At 36.4% G+C, this 20,044-nt stretch overlaps 1 protein-coding gene across 6 annotated transcripts in view; it reads right to left on the bottom strand.

Annotated features, from left to right (window-relative positions):
- MGAT4A (alpha-1,3-mannosyl-glycoprotein 4-beta-N-acetylglucosaminyltransferase A) overlaps window positions 1–20,044 on the bottom strand; it is a 143,083-nt gene that overhangs the window by 32,361 nt on the left and 90,678 nt on the right. For all 6 annotated transcript variants that reach the window (XM_059406153.1, XM_059406151.1, XM_059406156.1 and 3 more), the window contains exons 5-6: window positions 15,464–15,597; window positions 383–429 (exon numbers count right to left, since the gene is read on the bottom strand). In XM_059406153.1, the coding sequence (XP_059262136.1) occupies window positions 383–429; window positions 15,464–15,597 (181 nt within the window). The remainder of the gene's footprint in view (window positions 1–382; window positions 430–15,463; window positions 15,598–20,044) is intronic.

Raw genomic sequence — 20,044 nt, 5'->3', positions numbered from 1 at the left:
TAGCACTGAGGTTTGGAACCACTACAACTACAACAAGCTACAACCACTGTAAGACTATCCACCGTGATAGCAGAGTGTTTTCTCTGTCAACTGAGGGTGAAAGACATAAGTAATCTTGTATGATCCTCTCTATGGTCTTTAAGATCGATAATTCATTAACAGAGTTACATATGTATGGCATTCAAATCTTTTCTATACTGAAATATACCACTTTGTCCATGATCAGAAAACCGTATATCCACCCACTTTAAAAGACCAATGATAGTGACCCAATGAACACTAAACACAGAGAAATGAACTATAAAAGAGGCATTTTCTTTTAGCAAAAAGCCAGTAAGTAACAGTAACTAAAATATTATCATTTTCATAATTAAGAACTTACTCTTTCTCCAAGTTGGCTACAACACTGTGTACATAATCACTATCTGTCTGGGAAAAGAAAAAAAATTATACATACATTACTGTTTTTAAATTTTTAACTTTTAATACTGAATTCAAATAAATAATTACAATATTAAGGGAAAGCATGGCATCTAATTTTGAGACATGGATTTGCATTTCTGTATTCTATTTTATTGCACTACAATATATCATGGAGTACTTACTAATACAATAAACAGAGGTCAGTTTTTATTATGTTCAGTGGTCTCTGATTAGGTAGAAAAAATGGTACAGAAACTATTTTTGCTTCTTCTGAAACACCCAAACTATAAGCAGTGAGTTAATCACAGATGCACCACGCTATAGGGAAAGATTTCTCCACTTACAATCCTAAAACCTAGGTTCAAGATCTGTCTCCGTAGCTACTTGGCCTGTATTAAGTGAAAGTAAGTCACTTTCGTGAGCCCTCCTTTCCTATACTATTAAAAAAAAAAAAAAAAAAAAAAAGGCAGGAGGAAAAAACGCCTTAGAGACTATGACACTTAATGATAAAACCACTAATAAAAAGCTGTTGTTGTCTGTATTCTTATTATCGTCATTATTATTAGCCTGATAATGAGAACCCAAGTCAAAAGCACTTTACCCAGAGTTAGAAATAAATGCTTATCAGACCTGTATATTTTAAAATTGTATACAAACAGGGGTGCCTGGATGGTTCAGTTGGTTAAACTTCTTGATTTTAGCTCAGGTCACAATTTCAAGGTCCTGGAATCAAGCTCTGCTTTGGGCTCTGTGCTGGGTGTGGAGCCTGGCTGGGATTCCCTCTCCCTCTCCTCCTGCCCATCCCCACCACTTGTGCAGTCTCTCTCAATCACTCACTCAATCAATAAATTATATACAAATAGAGTTCTAATACTCCCTACCAATTTTAAATACATTCCCAGCTTATATTAAAATGCTCAATTGTCAAAGGAATCAGTGACCCATAAAATATGATCTAGGGTATAGAGACTGCCAAAAACACTTAATACTGGAGAAAAACAAACGGAAAAAAAAGATTAAGCTTAACCCTGGAAATTACAAAACTATTAAGCTATAAAAAGTTGTATAAAGGGTTTTCTGTAAAAGTATTTTACCTCTAATTTCTGTTAACTGAAAGTGATTTCTATTTTTATTATTACACTTAAAGAATGAGGAGTGCGGCAGTAACACCACATCCTTCAAACTCCTAACAGCTATGGAGATAAAATGGGCACGTAACTCAAACCTCTCCATATTCTTCCCACATAAACCTAAACATTAGTCAGTGATTTCTCTTTTAATAAATTATTCACAGACATGTGTAACCAATGAGTACCTTACCACTCATCAGCTCTAAGTTTGGAGAATATGATCAGAATTGGTTTATACAAATTTTAATGTTTAAGCAACAACCTGATATGCAATATGACAAGCATTTGTGAAGGGCCACTGATTTGCCAAGCCAAAGGAAAAGGAATACAGAGATGAACAAGACCAGTTCCCTCTCCCCAACAGGCTGTTCAAGAGGTGGGCTAAGATGAGTGGATGCAAGTGCAGATTTATTGTGTAATATGTAATAAAAAGTATGGAACTCAAGTGAACCATATCTAATATCTAATTACACGGAATCCTTATTTTGCATGCTAACTGACATAACTAGCAAAATATTTGCTTAAATGCCTGTTAACTGGTGTCACTTTTCTCCAAGAGAATCCAACCTTTCTGGTACCAGCTAAGGAAACCGTGCTGGGAAGCCTCTGAAGAAAGCTCTTGCCCACCTGACCTCGAGAGGGCTGGCCAGCCGGGCTTTATCTCCACAGGGCCACTCCCTACCTCTCCCCTGTAAAGGAAACCACCTACATTGCACAGTACATTGCGCAGTAAAGGAAACAACTTACAGAAAAGGAATGCAATGAAAAGTCAACCTACGGAATGGGAGGAGATACCTGTAATGGCGGCTATCCAAAATACTTGGAGAACTGATACAACTCTAACAAAAACCTGACTTAAATGGGGGCAGAAGATCTGAATAGACATTTTCTTCAAAGAAGACACACAAACAGGCACAAGAAAAGATGCTCCCTATCACAATTATCGGGGGAATGCAAATCAAAACAGCAATGAAATACCACTCCAACCGTCAGAACGGCTATTATCAAAAAGACAAGAAACAACAAGTGTTGGCAGAAGAAAAGGAAACCCTCGTACCCTGTTGGTGGGCAATTAAGTCAGTGCAGCCTCCTCTGCAAAATAGTACGGAGGTCCACAAAAAAATTAAAATACAGCTACCATATGGTTCAGGAATGCCACTTCTGGGTATTAATCAATAAAAAAAAAAAAACCACAAAAGCACTAATTTGAAAAGATACTATGTATCCTGATGTTCACTGCAGCATTACTTACAATAGGCAAGATACAGAAGCAACTCAAGTGCCCACTGATGGACAAAGAAAATGTGATCTACAAAGTGGACTACTGTTCAGCGATAGCAAAGAATGCAATCTTGCCATTGGTGATAACACAGGTGGACCTAGAGTCAATAAGCCAGACAAAGACAAAGACAATAAAATTTCGCTTATATGTGGAATCTAAAAGACACAACAAATTTACAAACAGAATGAAAAGAGACTCCTAGATAGGGAGAGCTAGTGGTTGCAGGGTTGGGGGGTGGTGAAAGAGGTGAAGCAGATTAAGAGGTACCAACTCCCAGTTATAAAGTAAGTAAGTTATGAAGATGTAATGTATAGCATAGGGATAGAATGCATAATACTGTAACAACTTTGTATGGTGACAGATGGTAACTAGACCTATCATGGTAATCATTTAAAAATACATAAACATACTGAATAGCTATCTTGTACATCTTAAACTAGCATAATATTGTATGTCAGTTATAATCCAATTTTTTAAAAAGTCTGAATTAGTCAATAGGCCATAAGAGTCTCCAGAAAAGAGGTCATAAAAATAACAATATCCACCACGTTGGATAGTTACCTCCTGCATAACCTCTTAAGACTTTGTATCATTAGGTTGATAGCATTGTACTAGTCTTCTATATCCTTACACATTTTTCTTTATTCGCTCTATCGAGTAATGAAAGAAATTACACTTAAAATCTCAAACAAAGATTGTGGAAGAATTTGCTAACAACTCAGAAGCTCACTAATCAATGGCCTACAGCCCATGACGTAGCAGAAGGCCAAGCACACATTCAGTGTGGACCAGCCCTTAGGCTGCCAACTAGTAGAAGGGATCAAGGTACCCTTTGATTCTTTGATTCTTTGTGCTAATTCTGAGAAAAATGCCATTGTTATCTGGACAGAGGTTACACTGTATCTGTATACCGCTCTAACAGACACCCACATACCTGGGTGTCATGAGGATGTATGTAGCATGAATACTTTGTAATGTTGACTGATGAGATCTAAGACAATTCATCTAAAAATTTAGAAATTAAAAAAAAAAAACAAAACAGGCTCTTCCTCTAGCACTTTAAAGACATTGTTCCATTGTCTTGGACTTGCACAGTTTCTAACAAGAATCTATAGTATTCTTACTCTTCTTTTTCTGTGTATAATGTATCTTTGCTTAGGCTTCTTTCTAGACTTGCCCTTTATCTGTTTATAGCAATTTGATTACGACATACCTGACAGTGGTTTTCTGTTTATTCTGCTTGGATTTTTTTGGACTTCTTAAATCTAAGGATTTACACTTTTCTTAAAAAAAAAAAAAAGGAAAAATTTCAGTGATTATTCCTTCCTTCTCCTCTCCAATCTGGACTCTCATATGGTAGAGCAGTTACTATTATCCCATAGATAAATGCAGTGAGTAACACTGTACTTTTTCAGTCTCTTTCTCTATATTCTTAATTTTGGGTAAATTCTACTGTCATTCTTAAATTCAAAGGTATCTAATCCTTTCCTTTGGTATCTAATCTGTTAAGATTATATAGTAAAGTTTAAGTTTCAGAGATGTACTTTCCTTTGCTCTATGTTATACCATTTGATTCTTTATACATCTTCCATTCCATTCCTCAGTGTGTTAAGTACTTGAAAACGTCTGTAATAGTTTTGTTGTCCTTTCCTTCCAATTCTATCACCTCTATCTCTTCTAGATTTGTTTTGTCAGCTAAATTTTCTTTTAGTTATGGTTCATTTTTTTCTTCTTGGCATGATAGCCCTTTTTTATTTGATGACAGACATCATAAATCCTGCATTTTTGAGTGTCTTAATTTTTTTTTTTTTTTTAAAGCACTGGGCTTGATTTAAGCAGGCAGGCAACTGTGGATCAGTTGACCCCTCACAGGCCTCTTTTTAGCTTTGGTGGGGTGGGTGGGACTAGAATGACCACTTCAAAGACAGTTTGACTCCTCTGGATTCTCCAGTAAATGTCCTGGGTGACTACCAAGGACTTGCCATTCAGGCCCATCAGAACTCAAAGTACATGAGCAATGGCAATATTCAGGTTGCAGACCCCTGATCATTTTTCTCCCCAGACTTGTGTAGTGTACCCTGTGCGCACACACACCCCAATATAACAAGGACCCAAAGGCACTCTCATTTTCTGTGCAGCAGTCTCCTTTCTGCAACTCTGTTCTACAGTTTCCCCTTGCTCTCCCTGTGACTGCCCTTGTGCAGTGTGATCTGGAATGCATCTCCAGGCAGAAAGTTGGGGAAATTGTGGTATTCACTGCATTCATTTTTCTGTCTCAGGGAATCCTGTTGTGCACAGTCTGCTGTCCAATGTCTGAGAACAAAGGAATCATATTTTGTTCAGCCTTCTAGCTGCTTATAGCAGGAAAAGTAAATCCAGTCCTTATTAACTCTTTCAGGGCCTAAAACAGATGTTACTTTACATAACAAGGAACCAAAGAAAATTCCAGAAAACTAATGTGTACAAGTGACAAATCAAAAGCACTAAAGGGACCCCATGGGCTAGAATGGGACTGGCAGCTCATAATAAATTTTATGTCCCTAGGGTCAAAGGAGAAGCTATTCCTATCCATCTAATGCTTGGCTTTATGATACTTTAAATTCAATGCAGACGTATCAGAAAGGCTAATAAATACCAGCTAGCCTTACTAGTTTCTAGTAAAATGGTCAAGCTGTTAAAAGAATAAACAAACATACACACACTTCATTTCCAATATGTCTATCACAGTCTTTCCTCCTTTCCTTCTCCTAAATAGTTGATGCTACAGCAACAGTTCTCAAACTTTTCCAATCAGAACTCATTCCGATCAAATTCTCACCACCTCTTCAATTATCCTAGTCTAAGCCTCACCTGTATTATTACAATAGTTTCCTAAGCAGGTTCTTTGCTTTCCTTTCCAAGGAAGTCAGCGTGACCCTTTCAAAAGGTAAGTCCTGTTATTCTCACCAAAAATGCATAACTACGGTCCAATCACGAGAAGATAGCAAACAAATCCAGACTGAGGTATTTTACAATGTAACTGACTAGTGTGCTCAATGAAGATCTCCAAGTTCATGAAAGACAAGGAAAGTACAACCAGCTGTCATGGGTAGAAGGCAACTAAGGAGTCAGAACAACTAAATGCAAGGCGGTACTTAGGGCTGGTTTGCTAAAGCATAAAAACGACCATAGGTGGAAAAACAACTAATTTGAATAAAGTCTACAGTTTAGCAAATGGTATTATACTAATGTTAGTTTCCTAGTTTTGATAGTTTTGTCATGGCTACATATGTGGTAAATATTATGGCAAGCTAAGTCAAGGGAATAGTCTCTGTATTATTTGCATAAATTTTCTATAAACCCAAATTATTTATTATTAATATTCTTTCTAATATTCTTCTTCTTCAAAAACTTATTACCATTTTCTGTAAGTTTCACTGGAAAGAGGCTTTGTTTTACTCAAAGATATGCCTAGTACTTACCACTGTTTGGGTAAATACTGGTTGAATTATAAGCAAATTTAATAGGATATTATGTATGTACCATTTCTTCCTAATTGACTTGGGTATGATCTGTAACAAATGCTTAAGTAAACATCTTAAAATGCAACTGCTAAAAAAATTACAGGCCCAAAACACTATTGATGCACTTACACAGTAATGTGTAATTTAAAATGAAAACCAGAAACCTGAGACAGATAATCAGCAAGTCTATTTAAGATCTGAACAATATAAAAAAAAAAAAAGATCTGAACAATACTACCAACTCGATCTAACAGACATTTATAAAACACACCTCTTGGACAATAGCAGAATCCATTCTTTTTAAGCAACATGGAATCTTGTCCAGGATAGACCATATGCTAGCTTATAAACAAGTATTGGTAAATTTAAAAGGTCTGAATTAGAAATAAAACAACAGAAGGAAATTCAGGAAGTCTACAAATAAGTAAAAATTAAACAATACATTTCCAAATAATCCACGGTCAGAGCAGATTACAAGAGGATTTAGAAAGTATTTTGTACATAACAAAATTTATGAGATGCAGCTAATGTGGAACTGAGAGAGAAATTTAAAACTTGAAATTGACTCTATTAGAAAAGATCTCCAGCTAATAACCTAAGAATTCAAGAAAAAATTCTAGAAAATCTAGAAGGGGGGGGGGGGGGCCTAAGAATTTGGAAAAATCTAAAGATCTAGAAAAAGAGTAAACCAAACTAAAAGCAGTAGAAAACTAAACTAAAAGTAGAAGGGAAGAAGTAATAAAGAATGGAAATTAATGTAGCAGGAAAATAAAAAAATGATGAAGTCAATAAAACTAAAAGTTCTTTGAAAAGATCAAAAAATAATGTCAACTGAAGAGCATTATAGGGAGGTCTGTCTGGTCTGCCTGGCTGCCAACCAGCTGGGTGAGAGGATGGAAAAGGTCTCAGCGGGAAGGAAATGGCGAAGGGAAAAGAAGGAAATTAGAGGGGCGTTAGGAAGAGTGAAGACAGGAGACTACTGTTTAGAATAACAAACTCCGCAGACTGCTGGGACTCTTCAGCCATGGGTATGTATAATTAATATATTGTTCTCAAATGCAGAACAACAAAAGTAAGTAGAGAAAAAAATATCCCTTTGTAATGCTAGATTACAAGAGCACCATCTCTTGTCTAGTGGATTTTTTTTAAAATCTCCTCCAGGACTTTCTTCACCTTAGTACTTCAATAAATACATGTTCATCGAATGAAAGAATAATTAGAATGGTATCTGTACTTCTGCCTTTATTTAGAAAAGAGGACTAACAGGTAATTATAAGAGCTTGAGAAAACATAACCAGACAGAGGACTACTGTCTCTGAGGCTAATGTAATCTTCAGATGCTTTGGGTGGGAAAAAGTTTCAAAGCATTCAGGGAACTGAACTCTCACTGAAAGCACACTAAACTAACTAGAAAAAATTGCGCCACTTATATAGAGTTTGCCTAGGAAGCACTGACATTATACAGCATTACCAATGAGAAACAGATACAAAACTGCAAACTCCATTTTCAGTAAGACAAATATTAATAACCAAATTTCTCAAACTCTAAAGGAATCCAATGTGGTTCCAATAATCAGAGGTAGCCTGAAGAATTACACAGACCAACTATATTTGTAGGAAGCAGCCTGACTGTAGCAGCTACAAAGACAGTCTTTGATTAAAAAACAACTAGTCTGGAACACTACTTTACCCCCTCCTCCTCTTGTAACCCGGTGGCCTAAAGGAGAAAAAAAAAAAAAAAAGCTATTTCCTTCCACGATGATTCATAAAAAAGGAACCAGCACAGCAACTATACAAAAAAATATAAGAAAAAAAGGAGAAATTCAGCAAAACCTATGAACAAAAACAAACAAAAAAAACCTGTATCGATAGCCACAAAACAGATGAAAAATCATGACCAAACATTTCCCCACTAATTTAAAAGAAAAAACACCCAGTTAAAGCACTTGCTACTATGAAGCAACACTAGATATTAGAAATGATTGTGAAGATTCTAAAATGTGCATGGAAATGCAAAGGACCTAAAAAATCTAAATCAATTCTGCTAGTAACAAAATTGGAGGACTTAATCCACTACCTTATTTCAATACTTATTCAAAGTTATAGTAATCAAGATAGTGAGGTACATGCGTAAGGATCAACCTATAGGTCAATGAAACAGAACAGAAAAAGACCCACATGTACGTGGTCATGGATTTTCAACAAAGGCATCAAAGCAATCCAGTGGGGAAAGGAAAGTGTTTTCAACAACTGGTACTGGAGTAAGTGAACACCCACCTGAAAACAATGAACGTGAACACTGTGTTACACCACAACAAAAATTAACCCAAGACGGATGGCAGACTTAACACAAAAATTAAAACAAAGTTTTCAAAAGAGATAATCTTCACAATTTGGGGCTAGGCAAAGATTTCTTAAGATCATGGAGAACAATAATTAGAAAGCAAAAAATTAATTAGACTTCATCAAAATTAAAAACTTCTCCTCACCAAGAAAATGTGAAAAACATGAATAGACTTCCACAGATTAGGAGAAAATACTCACAAAACACCCATATTTGACAAAGTAAAAGTATCCAGTATATATAAAGAACTCTGATAACTCAAAAACAAAACACACAAAAAACCACCACACAATTTTTTTTTTTAAATGGGCAAATGGGTTGAAGACAATTCCTGAAAGAAGATATATAAATACAATGGATTAATGATGGATAAAGGATGGATAGGTAGGGATATGATAAATGAATACTAAAACTTTAGTAGTAAAATATAGGTGTCATATATGCAGATATAACTGTAAAATTCTTTCAACTTTCTTGTCTTTAAAAGTTCACAATAAAAAGAACATTCAAAAGTTCTTTTCTGAAAAAAACAAGTAAGATTTGATTCTATATACCTAAAGACCATATTATGTGCCAGGGAAAAATGATCCACAATGGTTGAAATCAAGACGTGTTAGAGCAAGATCACTAGGCTTTAAGGATGGAAAAAGAATCATTTGGGCCACTGGGCAAGATGGGTTTCTTACAGCAAGCAGTGAGAAACGTGGAAGGTCATCTAGCTGGCTTCAGCACTAGCACTCCCCTCCAACCTCCTAAAAAAGAAACTGTGATTGGGGGCTTCTATACCCAAGCAAATAATAAAGGCAGAAGATAACATCTTGGACCACCCAGGACTTCTGGGAGAACTGCTCATGTGGACCTTTCTTGAAGAAATTAGAAAATGAACTTTAACCAACAGGTTTAAACAGATCAGCAATACAGAAACTACTTGGTGCTTATTTGGGATTAAGCAAGTAAGCAGATACACTGTGAATCATGAGGCTAAGTTTCCCACTAATGGGGAACTTAGTAAGAATAAGGAATTAGGGGAGGCTAGAACGAACCCTGCAGTATTGGACTGGAATCAAAGGTGTCATTACCCAACTCGTGATTTTTAACACATACAGATAAATGGACTTAAGACCTGTATAGATGTACAGATGTGTGTATATATGCATACATGTATTTCCTATTAAGAGATAACAGGTTTGTTTCTCTCCAATTAATTGGTTTCTCTCCAATTAAGAGATACTAGGTTCCCTCCGGACATGGCTGATTCCAGGTTTGGGGGAGGGAAAATACAAAATAAGCTGAGAACTTCTTACGCTGCTAGGATATAAGGAAAAATGATGGGGCATATTGAAAGAGCAACAAGTGGCCAAATTTTAACAATTTTAATAACAAAGTAAAAAATTTACCATAATATCCACAACTTCACACTGGTATCAATAACCAACAAAATAAAATTGAAGAAAAGGATAGTTCTTCCTTGCAAAATTCCAATTAATGTAGAAGAAACAAGGAAATCACCATTCAACAAACATAACTGTCAGAGGCAAGAATCATTAAGAATGATTAGTTGGGAAAAGTTAAAGAGAAACAGGATATATGCATGATCTCAAAGCGTCACTCCAGAAGATAGCTTCTAAGTACATCTGGAAAAAGAGCTTATTTATAGAAGAGAAACCTGTCAGACACCACCTTAATCAAGTGATACAAGTTAACAATGGTGATAATGAGATATGTCAAAATCCTCTCAATAGGAGACTCTGAAAAAGAATACCATATCACTTCTATGGTGTTCTTGCTAAAAAATGTGGAACTTGAATTTAATCATAAGGAAACATGACACAATCCCAGACTGAGACATATTCCAGAATCCCTGCTTCTTTAGAAAAATACTTTTAGAAGAAATGGGTTTTTTGCCGGTATATAGAAAAATAAATCAATCTCATCCAGTCACCTTGACAAATTTCCCTATTATTTCTAATAATTTGTCTCTTTATTCTTTGGGGTATTCTGTGTTATCAAAAAATAATTAAGCTCCACTCAAAGTCCAGAATAGGAATATCCAAGTGGCTGAGCCCAGGTCATATGCCTGAACTGGTAAAGCAATTATCTGGCATTTTTAGTTTGTATAATGGGAGGGCGGCTTCCTCCCAGTCAGATTTATAAAATGGGAGAATTCTCTAAATATAAAAACAGAACAGGAAAAACAAATTTTGCTGAAATCCAGAGGACACTGTAGGAAAACATTTTAATAATATGAATGATAATACAGTATAAGAAATACTATAAAATACATAACAAATAATGAGACATACAGACAAAAGATCATTAAAATGCAAAGGTCATAATTTAAAGTAAAGTGCTAAGTTAAAGTAAATGTGAGAATGATACAATCTTAAAATCTGAATATCACACTTGGATCATATCATGGATCCTTCAGAGCAACTGGAATTTATTCCTCTTAAGTCCTGCAATTCTAGAATAGAGTCAGTAAACTTTCAAACAGTACATTAACAGTCAACTCTCAAAACCTTGCATGTTCTATAAATGTCTCATCATTTATGCCCAATTGACCCCAGGGGAGAAATCACCAGAGAGGAACAAAGAACAAAAATAGAGCCAGGAACTACTTTTTTGTGTCTCCTCTTCTCCCAGAGGGGCAGTCTCATGGACCCTCTCCAAGAAAAAAAGAACATGAAGAATGGGAGGTCAAACAGGCATGAAAAGACTATGATATATTTTAACATCTATATGCTTTCTTCTACAGCTCTTTTTCATTTTTAATTTTTTGCTCACACATTAAAGTGGACCAGAGGTAATTCACACATTAAAAATGTTTGCAAAAGATCAGTTTACTTCTACCTATTTAACCTAAACAAATTTCATATAGGAGGCTGAGGACAGTTTCATAAAAGGGATGAGCAGGGACCTGAAAGATGATTAAGAAAGAAAGGAAGAGGCCACACTTCAGGCTAAGGAATAACACAAACAGAACTGAGGACAAGCTAGGTCTATGTGACAAACTGAGAGTAAAAGAACTGGAACACAGACCTATTAATTCTGTGAGGTAAAAAAGATTTGAATAACATGGGAATTCCCATGAATAACATGGGAAACCTGGAGGAGAAGCAGTTTGAGAAAACCAGATTAACTTAGTTATGGACGGATTAAAAACTGCTCATAAAACATTCAACTAATGTTATCAAGTAGGCAGTTCGAAATGCAGGCTTAGGAAGATGCTAGAGATCTAGAGCCAGAAACCATGCAACATACAGATCGTGGTCACCTCCACAGAATATGTATTTGTTACTAGTGTTAATGTGCCTCAGGCTACCAAACACTTAGATTAATAACTACTAATCAAGGTAGAATCAAACATAGTGATTAATAATTCTCAATTGCCTAAAGCAATTCAGTGAACTCTATAAATCCATCAATTCTTCAAATCAACTTTGTGGCTCAGAACAGATTTTCTTCCAGATGCTGAAATCTACATCAACACATATACAAACACCGCAATTCGGGGGTCTTCAGAAAACTGCAGGCAGTCGCACTGAACTGTAAGCATGCAACACCTCTCCCTGTGTGTGATCTCACTACACCTGCCTGCAACACTGCTGAGCTTACGAGGCTCAAGTGGCAGTTAAATGGCAGAATTCAGGCCTTGAATATGGGTCATCCACCCCACACCCAGTGTTATTACATCTTAGTGATCAGGTGAAGGGTCCTGAATTCTTATGTACACAAATCTGACCCTATAGACTGAAAACTATTTTTAAGTTATGGCATTGTGATTTGTAATATTAAATATATATTTGGTCTTTGCCCCATTTCGGGCACAGAGCTCCCCAAACCCTGGCAATTTCACAAATAATAAGCACAGCAGATGTTCTTCTGTTACATTAATGAGGTGGTTTGGGACCCATCCCTTCCCACCACCCTAATGAAGGATGGGGGCTGGCTGCCAGGAGAGCCAACCATGTGATCAGAGTGTTGGAACTTTCGGTCCTACCCCTCCAACCTCCAGAGAAGGTAGAGGACCAGGAGGCTGAATCAATCACCAATGGCCAATGATTTAGTAAGTCATGACTATGTAATGAAGCCTCCAGAAAAACCCAAAAGGACAGGGTGGGGGAGGTTGCATGCTGGTGAATACATAAAGGTGCTGGGAGAATGGCGCCCTCGGTGAGCATGGAAGCTCCACACCCCTTCCTACTTACTTTGTGCTGCACACCCCTTCCATCTGGCTGTCATCTCTATCCTTTATCATATCCTTTCATAAATTAGTAAACATAAGTATTGCACAGAGTTCTGTTAGGCACTGTAACAAATTAGTCACACCCAAGGAAAGGGCTCTTTGGAACCTCCAACCTATAGCTGGTTGGTCAGAAACACAGGGCTTGCAACTGGCCTCCGAAGTATGCGTGCATGTGGGCATGGGAGCCAGTTCTGTGCAAACGAGCCCTTAATCTGTGAGATTTGACCTCAACTTCAGGTAGATCACATCAGAATTCAGTTCAACTGTAGGACATCCAGAAGCTGTCACAGAGAATTCCTTGGGGTGGGCCAAAGTTCCATACAGTTGCTGACCAAAAGTGTCCACGAAGTGTCTAGGTCAAAGAAGAGACAGGGATGCCTGCGAGGCATGATCCTACCAGAGTCCCGGGATCAAGCCCCATGTCAGGCTCCCTGCTCAGCGGGGTGCCTGCTTCTCCCTCTCCTCTCTGCTCATGCTCTCTCCCTCACTATCTCTATCTCTCAATCTCTCTCAAATAAATAAATAAACCTTAAAAAAAAAAAAAAAAAGTAGAGCCACACAGGGAACAAACACACCGTAGGGAAGTAGTGAGATTTCCCTACACAGGAAGAAAAAAAAAAAGAAAAAAATCTGAGTCTTCCCTTTACCCAAGTACAAATTTCTTTTCTTTTATGGTGTTAAGGCTTTTTTTTTCTCATTAAAAATCAGTACATGCTCAAAATTCTAATCTTACAAAAGTGTATACAAGAGAAAGTGGCATAACCCCATAATCCAACTCTCACAACATGAAATGTTTGTTCCACAAGACCATTATCTCTATTCATCTAATTAATGCATACGTAGGAGCTGTATAAATGTGTGTATAAGCCTGAATATATTTACACACTTGAAAATGCTTCTACTACCTCAATTTTTAGAAGCAGAATGTTAGGTCACTGAGTATTTAGTACTTTAAATCTGAACAGCTATTGCCAAATTGCTTTCCAAGGAGACTGTCCCAATTTCTACTAGTTGACAAAAATTTGTATAAATACAAATGGCCACAAGACATATAAACCAAGGAGACTACTCCAATTTCTACTGACATACAATATGCTATTGACAAATACACTCTATAAATACAAGGGGTTAAAAGCCAATATTTAATCCCATTTGGTAAAGAAATCCAAATTAAAAGAAATATTTTCTTTTTACCCATCAAGTTGGCAAAAAACCCTGAAGACCAATATTATCTAGCAGTATTATCTAACAGAGCATGGGAACAGGTCTCTCTCAGACAGCTGGAAGAATAACCTAGCTCAACTTCTGGAGGGCCTTTGACCATGTGTGAACATTTTGATGTATGTGGACTATGAACAGGCAATTACACATTTAGGAATGGATCCCACATCAGTAAATATTCCAGTCCCCAACAATTTACTTATAGAAATGCACCGTGCAGTCTTTAAAAAAAAGAGCAAAAATTTTAAACAATCTATGTCTATCAATCAGAAACTAAGTCAATTATGTTAAAACCATATGATGGATTATTTTGCAATCACAAAAAATGATGATATGATATTCTTTTTAGCATAGAAAAATGTCCATGATATGAACAAATATATATAATGATCCCATTTACATATAAATGTATACAAGCCATAGGAAGAATTTCTTAAAATATATTTCAGAACATCAATAGTAGTTATATCTACATGGAGGAGTAACCAGTAAATTTTCATTACACATTTCTGTAATTGTTTTAAATGGCATGCATGTGTTTACTTTTATATTAAAGAAATCATTAATAATATTTTTTTAAAGACATGAGAGACCAAGAAAAGTTGCAAACCAGTATGCTAGAACCAGAAAATGTCCTAAATCCTTTCATATTCTGAAATTCTACATGATAATTACGAAAATATTTACTCCAGGTGCTTTTTTCCTTCATTATTTCCAAAAAGCATATTTAATATGCTTTCCCTAGATCTTGTGAGGAGAGTAAAATATAAGAAATGTTCCCTATCCTTATATTTTTTTTTAATTTTTTATTTTTTATAAACATATATTTTTATCCCCAGGGGTACAGGTCCGTGAATCGCCAGGTCCTTATATTTTGACTTTTAAAATAATAATGGCTGCATCTTGGGAATGCAGAGTAGGGGGGAGAGAAAATAAGGAAACGATAAAACCCCAACCCAGGCAAAACCTTTCTCAGGTTTCAAAACTCCCAAAGAAAATTAGTGCAAAACTCTAAATTCAGGTCTGAGAGCTGAATTTAAATACGGGGACTCATTGCTCTTAAAGATTATTGTATATAATAATATCCTCCTCACAAGAGATCTCTATTCCTGGACTGTTACTATAGGAGACAAGTTAAGGAAAACATAACAAGTTAGACTTACATTTAACTATCAGAAAAAAATGTATTATCTAACACTTATTCATTACATTTTTAAAAACATGCTTATAAAAGCATATTAAAACATTCATTTGTGGTTTCAACTCTTATACATTACGTTTAGTAAAAAAAAAAAAATAATGACAAATAATTACCTCTCCTATGAAGACAACTATAACACAGTCCAACTTCTCTTCAGGATACAGATTATCAATAAGGGAATGAAGGGTTTCTATGAGGTAAGATTTCACTTCTCTCTTCACTGTGGGAATTCCCATTACTATTGACACTGAAACAAAATAATGATAGTAATTACATAAAAAGATTTCACAAAGACAGTATAGAATAACACTAGTATTTCAAAAATGATTATTACCCTCTCAAATTGATAGCAACAACTGAGAAAGTGAAATATACTACTCAATAATAATTGAGGAATCAAAATATACTATAAAATGTACAACTATACAAAGAAAAATAATCAAAGCCTATAAAAGCATAGCCATAACAGTGTAATTCTTTTCCACAGGGCTTATAAAAAAAAAAAAAAAAAGTCAAAGTACTGTTGAAAATGAAGACATTAAAAACAAGTGACAGTAAAGTATTAAATATATATTACACAAGTAAAAAATAGAAACACTGAACACATCTTAAAAATTAATGTCTCAAAAAAACCCCAATGTCTCAGATATCATGTATATAATGCAGTCAGAAGGACACAACATCCCTTCTGTGGTTTTCTTGACAAAAACGCATAATCTCAATCTAACCATGAATATCAGACAAATCCAAATTAGGAGGGATAATCCACAAAATAATTGTCCAGGTGTTCTCTGAAGTGTCAAGATCAGGAAAGACAAAGAAAGAATAAAGAACTGTGAGAGATGACAGAAGATGAAAGAAGATGAAGGAAACATGACAAGTAAATGAAATATGGGATCCTGAGTCTGTCTGATCCTGGAACAAGAAAAGAATGAGAAAATGACAAAATCTGAAGAGGCTCTAAGGTTAGTTAACATGACAGCATCAATGTCAAGTTCCTGGTTTTGATCATTATATTATGGTTATACAAAATCTGAACATTTAGAGGAACTGGGTGAGGCATATAAAAACACTGTGTGTACTATCCGTGCAACTTTTTCAAGGCTAAAATTATAGCCAGCTCTGCTATAATGGTTGTTTTGCAACAAAATTTTTTCCTGAGAGATTAATGTATTAGGCAACTATCTAAGCATCATGTGGATTTTGCATTTGCTTAGGTGCAATTTCTCCTCTGGGACAAGCATTCACTAGGTAAACACAGAAAAAGGCAACCATTTGAAATGAGCTAAAAAAAAACTGAACCAAGCAATGTAGAAATACACAAACAGTATACACTTCTAACTTCTACCAGCTGCCTCAGTTTGCTGCACATGAAAAACCACACATGTCTACATCTAGTGTTGAAATTTCCACCAGATTGCAGATAACCTGCCTTGTATCACACTTCTCAAAATCTTCCAAGAGGCAGTCCTTCTGAAGCCCATTTTAACAGGCAAACCTCAAGCATTATTCAGTACCTTATTTATTGTAGTACTTAGTATTTCTTAATCATTTAGCATGTGTAAAACTGCTGGGTTTTTTTTGTCTTTTTGTACATGTAACAAAGTTTCTGACCACTGCAATACTGACTTTTCTCCTTTTATTGAACAATTCTATATAGTATAATTAATTTTAAGAATGCATATATTCTGTTATAATAGGACTGTAATCCACAGGAAGTTATTTTTAAATAACATCTTTTAAAAAGCCAGTAGAGAAATATTTTGCAAATATTAAAAACATTTAAGTCTCAGTAATTAAAAATTTATCAGAAATGCTACAAAATACTTAGAATTCATGAAATTCTGAAACTGGAAGGAAGCTGGAAGATCAGAGCTCAATGAGTCTACTACTATGATTCTGCAAATAACAATACTAACATTCATAATTTGGCTATATGCAAAAGAAGGAAACTGGACCAGTTTGTTACACCATATACAAAAATAAACTCAAAACAGACTAAAAACCTAAATGTGAGACATGAAACCATAAAAATCCTAGACAAGAGCATTGGCAATAATCTCTCTAACATGGGCCAGAGCAACATTTTTCTAGGTATGTCTTCTGAGGCAAGGAAAACAAAAGCAAAAATAAACTATCAGGACTACACCAAAATAAAAAGCTTCTGCACAGCAAAGGAAACTATCCACAAAACTAAAAGACAACCTACTGAATGAGAAAAGGTATTTGCAAATGACATACCTCAGTATCCAAAATAAATAAAGAATACAACTTAACAACAAAAAAATAATCTTTAAAAAATTTAAAAGTGGACAGAAAACTTGAACAGATACTTCTTCAAAGAGGACATACAGATGGCCAACAAGACACATGAAAAGATGCTTGACATGACTCATCATCAGAAAAAGGCAAATCAAAATCACAATGAGATAATACCTCACATCTGTCAGAATGGTTAAAATCAACAACACAAGAAAAGAGGTGTTAATGAGGATGTGGAGAAAAAAAGAAATCCTCATGCATTAGTGGCAGAAATGCAAACTGGAACAGCAACTGTAGAAAACAGTACGGAGGTTCCTCAATAATTAAAAACAAACTACCCTATGACCCAGTTAACTATACTATTGGGTACTCACCCAAAGAATATGAAAGCACTAATCCAAAAAATAAGACCACCCCTATGTTTACCACAGCATTATTTACAATAGCCAATAACGGAAGCAGCCCATGGATGGATGAAAGGATGAAGATGTGGTGTATACACACACACACTGGAATATTATTCAGCCATAAAAAGAATGCAGTCTTGCCATTTGCAGTAACATGGATGGAGCAATAGTATATAATGTTAAGAGAAATAATTAAGTCAGACAAAGACAAATACTATATGATTTCCACCTATAGTGAATTTAGGAAACAAAACAAAGGGGGGGGAAAAAAGACACAAACCAAAAAAACAGACTCTTAGCCACACAGAACAAAGAGATGGTTACCAGAGGGGTGAGTGGGAAGATAGATAAAATAGGTGATGGGTATTAAAGAATACACTTATGATGAGTGCTGAGGAATACATAAAATTACTGAATCATTACATTGTACAACTGAAATGAACACTATATATGAACTATACTGGAATTAAAATTTAAAAAGCAGTAACCACCATTCCCCCCAAAAGAACACTAAGATCCAAATGGTTTAAAAAACAGCCCCAAAAGGTAGACGCCACACTCCTCTCTTCCATTTTGAGATGAAGAGCTTCCTGGGGTTTAAAAAGGGATCTGTCATATTTGGACTTCTGAGAAGATGGCAGAGCAGTAAGATCCTAAGCTCATGAACACACAGTGCAACTAACTCTGGAAAAGACTCAAAAACTGGCACATGAGATTTAACAGTCAATCGTAGAGAAGGCCACACTGAGAAGTACAGGAGGGGCAGAAGGGGCAGAAATGCATTTAGGAACCAAACCTCTGTGAGACTAACCTCACACAGGAGGGATACCAAAGCACCAAGGAGGGAGAGGAGCAGAATCCACAGCAGGTACCACAGGTATGGAGAACCCACACTGGAAAGATGAGTCCCCATAACATCTGGCTTTGAAAACCAGTGGGGCTTAACTTCCAAAGTTTTAAAATCAGCAGACCCTAACTCCAGGTATTTTTAAATCAGCTGGATCAGCTTCAGGAGAGCTGGAGGATAACAGAAAACTGAGTCCCCACCCTCAAAGAGCCAGCATAGCAAATACTTCTGCAGAGACACTGCAAGGCAGAAGCAGTTTGGAAAGTGCCTGGGGTAGCTCACATTTTGTGCTAGATGTGCAGGAATCTTTAGGAGACTTCAAGAACAAAAGTGCTAGCCAGTGCCGTTCTTTTACCATGGCACCCCCCCCCCTTTATAGCCAGATACTTGTGGAACCACCACAAACATTCTCTACACATATTGCTCACACCAAGTCCCACCTCTGCCTTCCCTTGCAGAGGTACCACATCCAACCTGACCCACTCAGCAGGCATGCCTCCAAAGCCACATCTTCCCCAAACACCATGCAAGCAACCCCAGCAGGGACCAGTACCACTCCAAAATGACTCCTGTCCTGGGGAGAAGGGAATATAACCATACAAACCAGTGTAGCCACAGTCCCAGCAGCCAAACCTTATAACTGGCAGTGCAGACATAGTGCCCCGCAGCTCAGTATGCCTGCAGTCCCAGAGCACACTGACTAAGGGCAGGCATCCAATCTGACTGCTAACCTACTACAAACCCCCTAAAAGCACAGGGACCAAACCCTGACCAAAGCACCCCAAATAGCTAAAAATGGACCCTTGCAGCCAACTAGACTAAAGGTAAATGCAATCCAGTCACACAGTAGGACCCACATAGCTACACAGGAGACATCCCTGAAGTGCCTGGTTCCAATGAACAGAGGACACTGTGCTACAACACACCACAAAACCTCTTCATAAGGCCACTACTTTTAAGATCAGGAGATGGAGCTGATTTCCCTAATACAAAGAAACAAACACAGAGTTAGACAAAATGAGGAGACAAACTAATATGGCAAAAATGAAAGAACAGGACAAAAATCACAGCAAGAGAGCTAAATGAAATGGAGATAGAAGCAATATGCCTGATAAGGGATTCAAAGTAATGGTCATAAAGATACTCACTGGCCTTGAGAAAAAAGTGGAGGATCTCAG

The sequence above is a fragment of the Mustela nigripes genome, chromosome 7 (assembly GCF_022355385.1).
Source record: "Mustela nigripes isolate SB6536 chromosome 7, MUSNIG.SB6536, whole genome shotgun sequence".
Lineage (NCBI taxonomy): Eukaryota > Metazoa > Chordata > Mammalia > Carnivora > Mustelidae > Mustela > Mustela nigripes.
The sequence above is the reverse complement of the archived record's forward strand: the minus strand, read 5'-3'. Positions and strand labels throughout refer to the sequence as shown.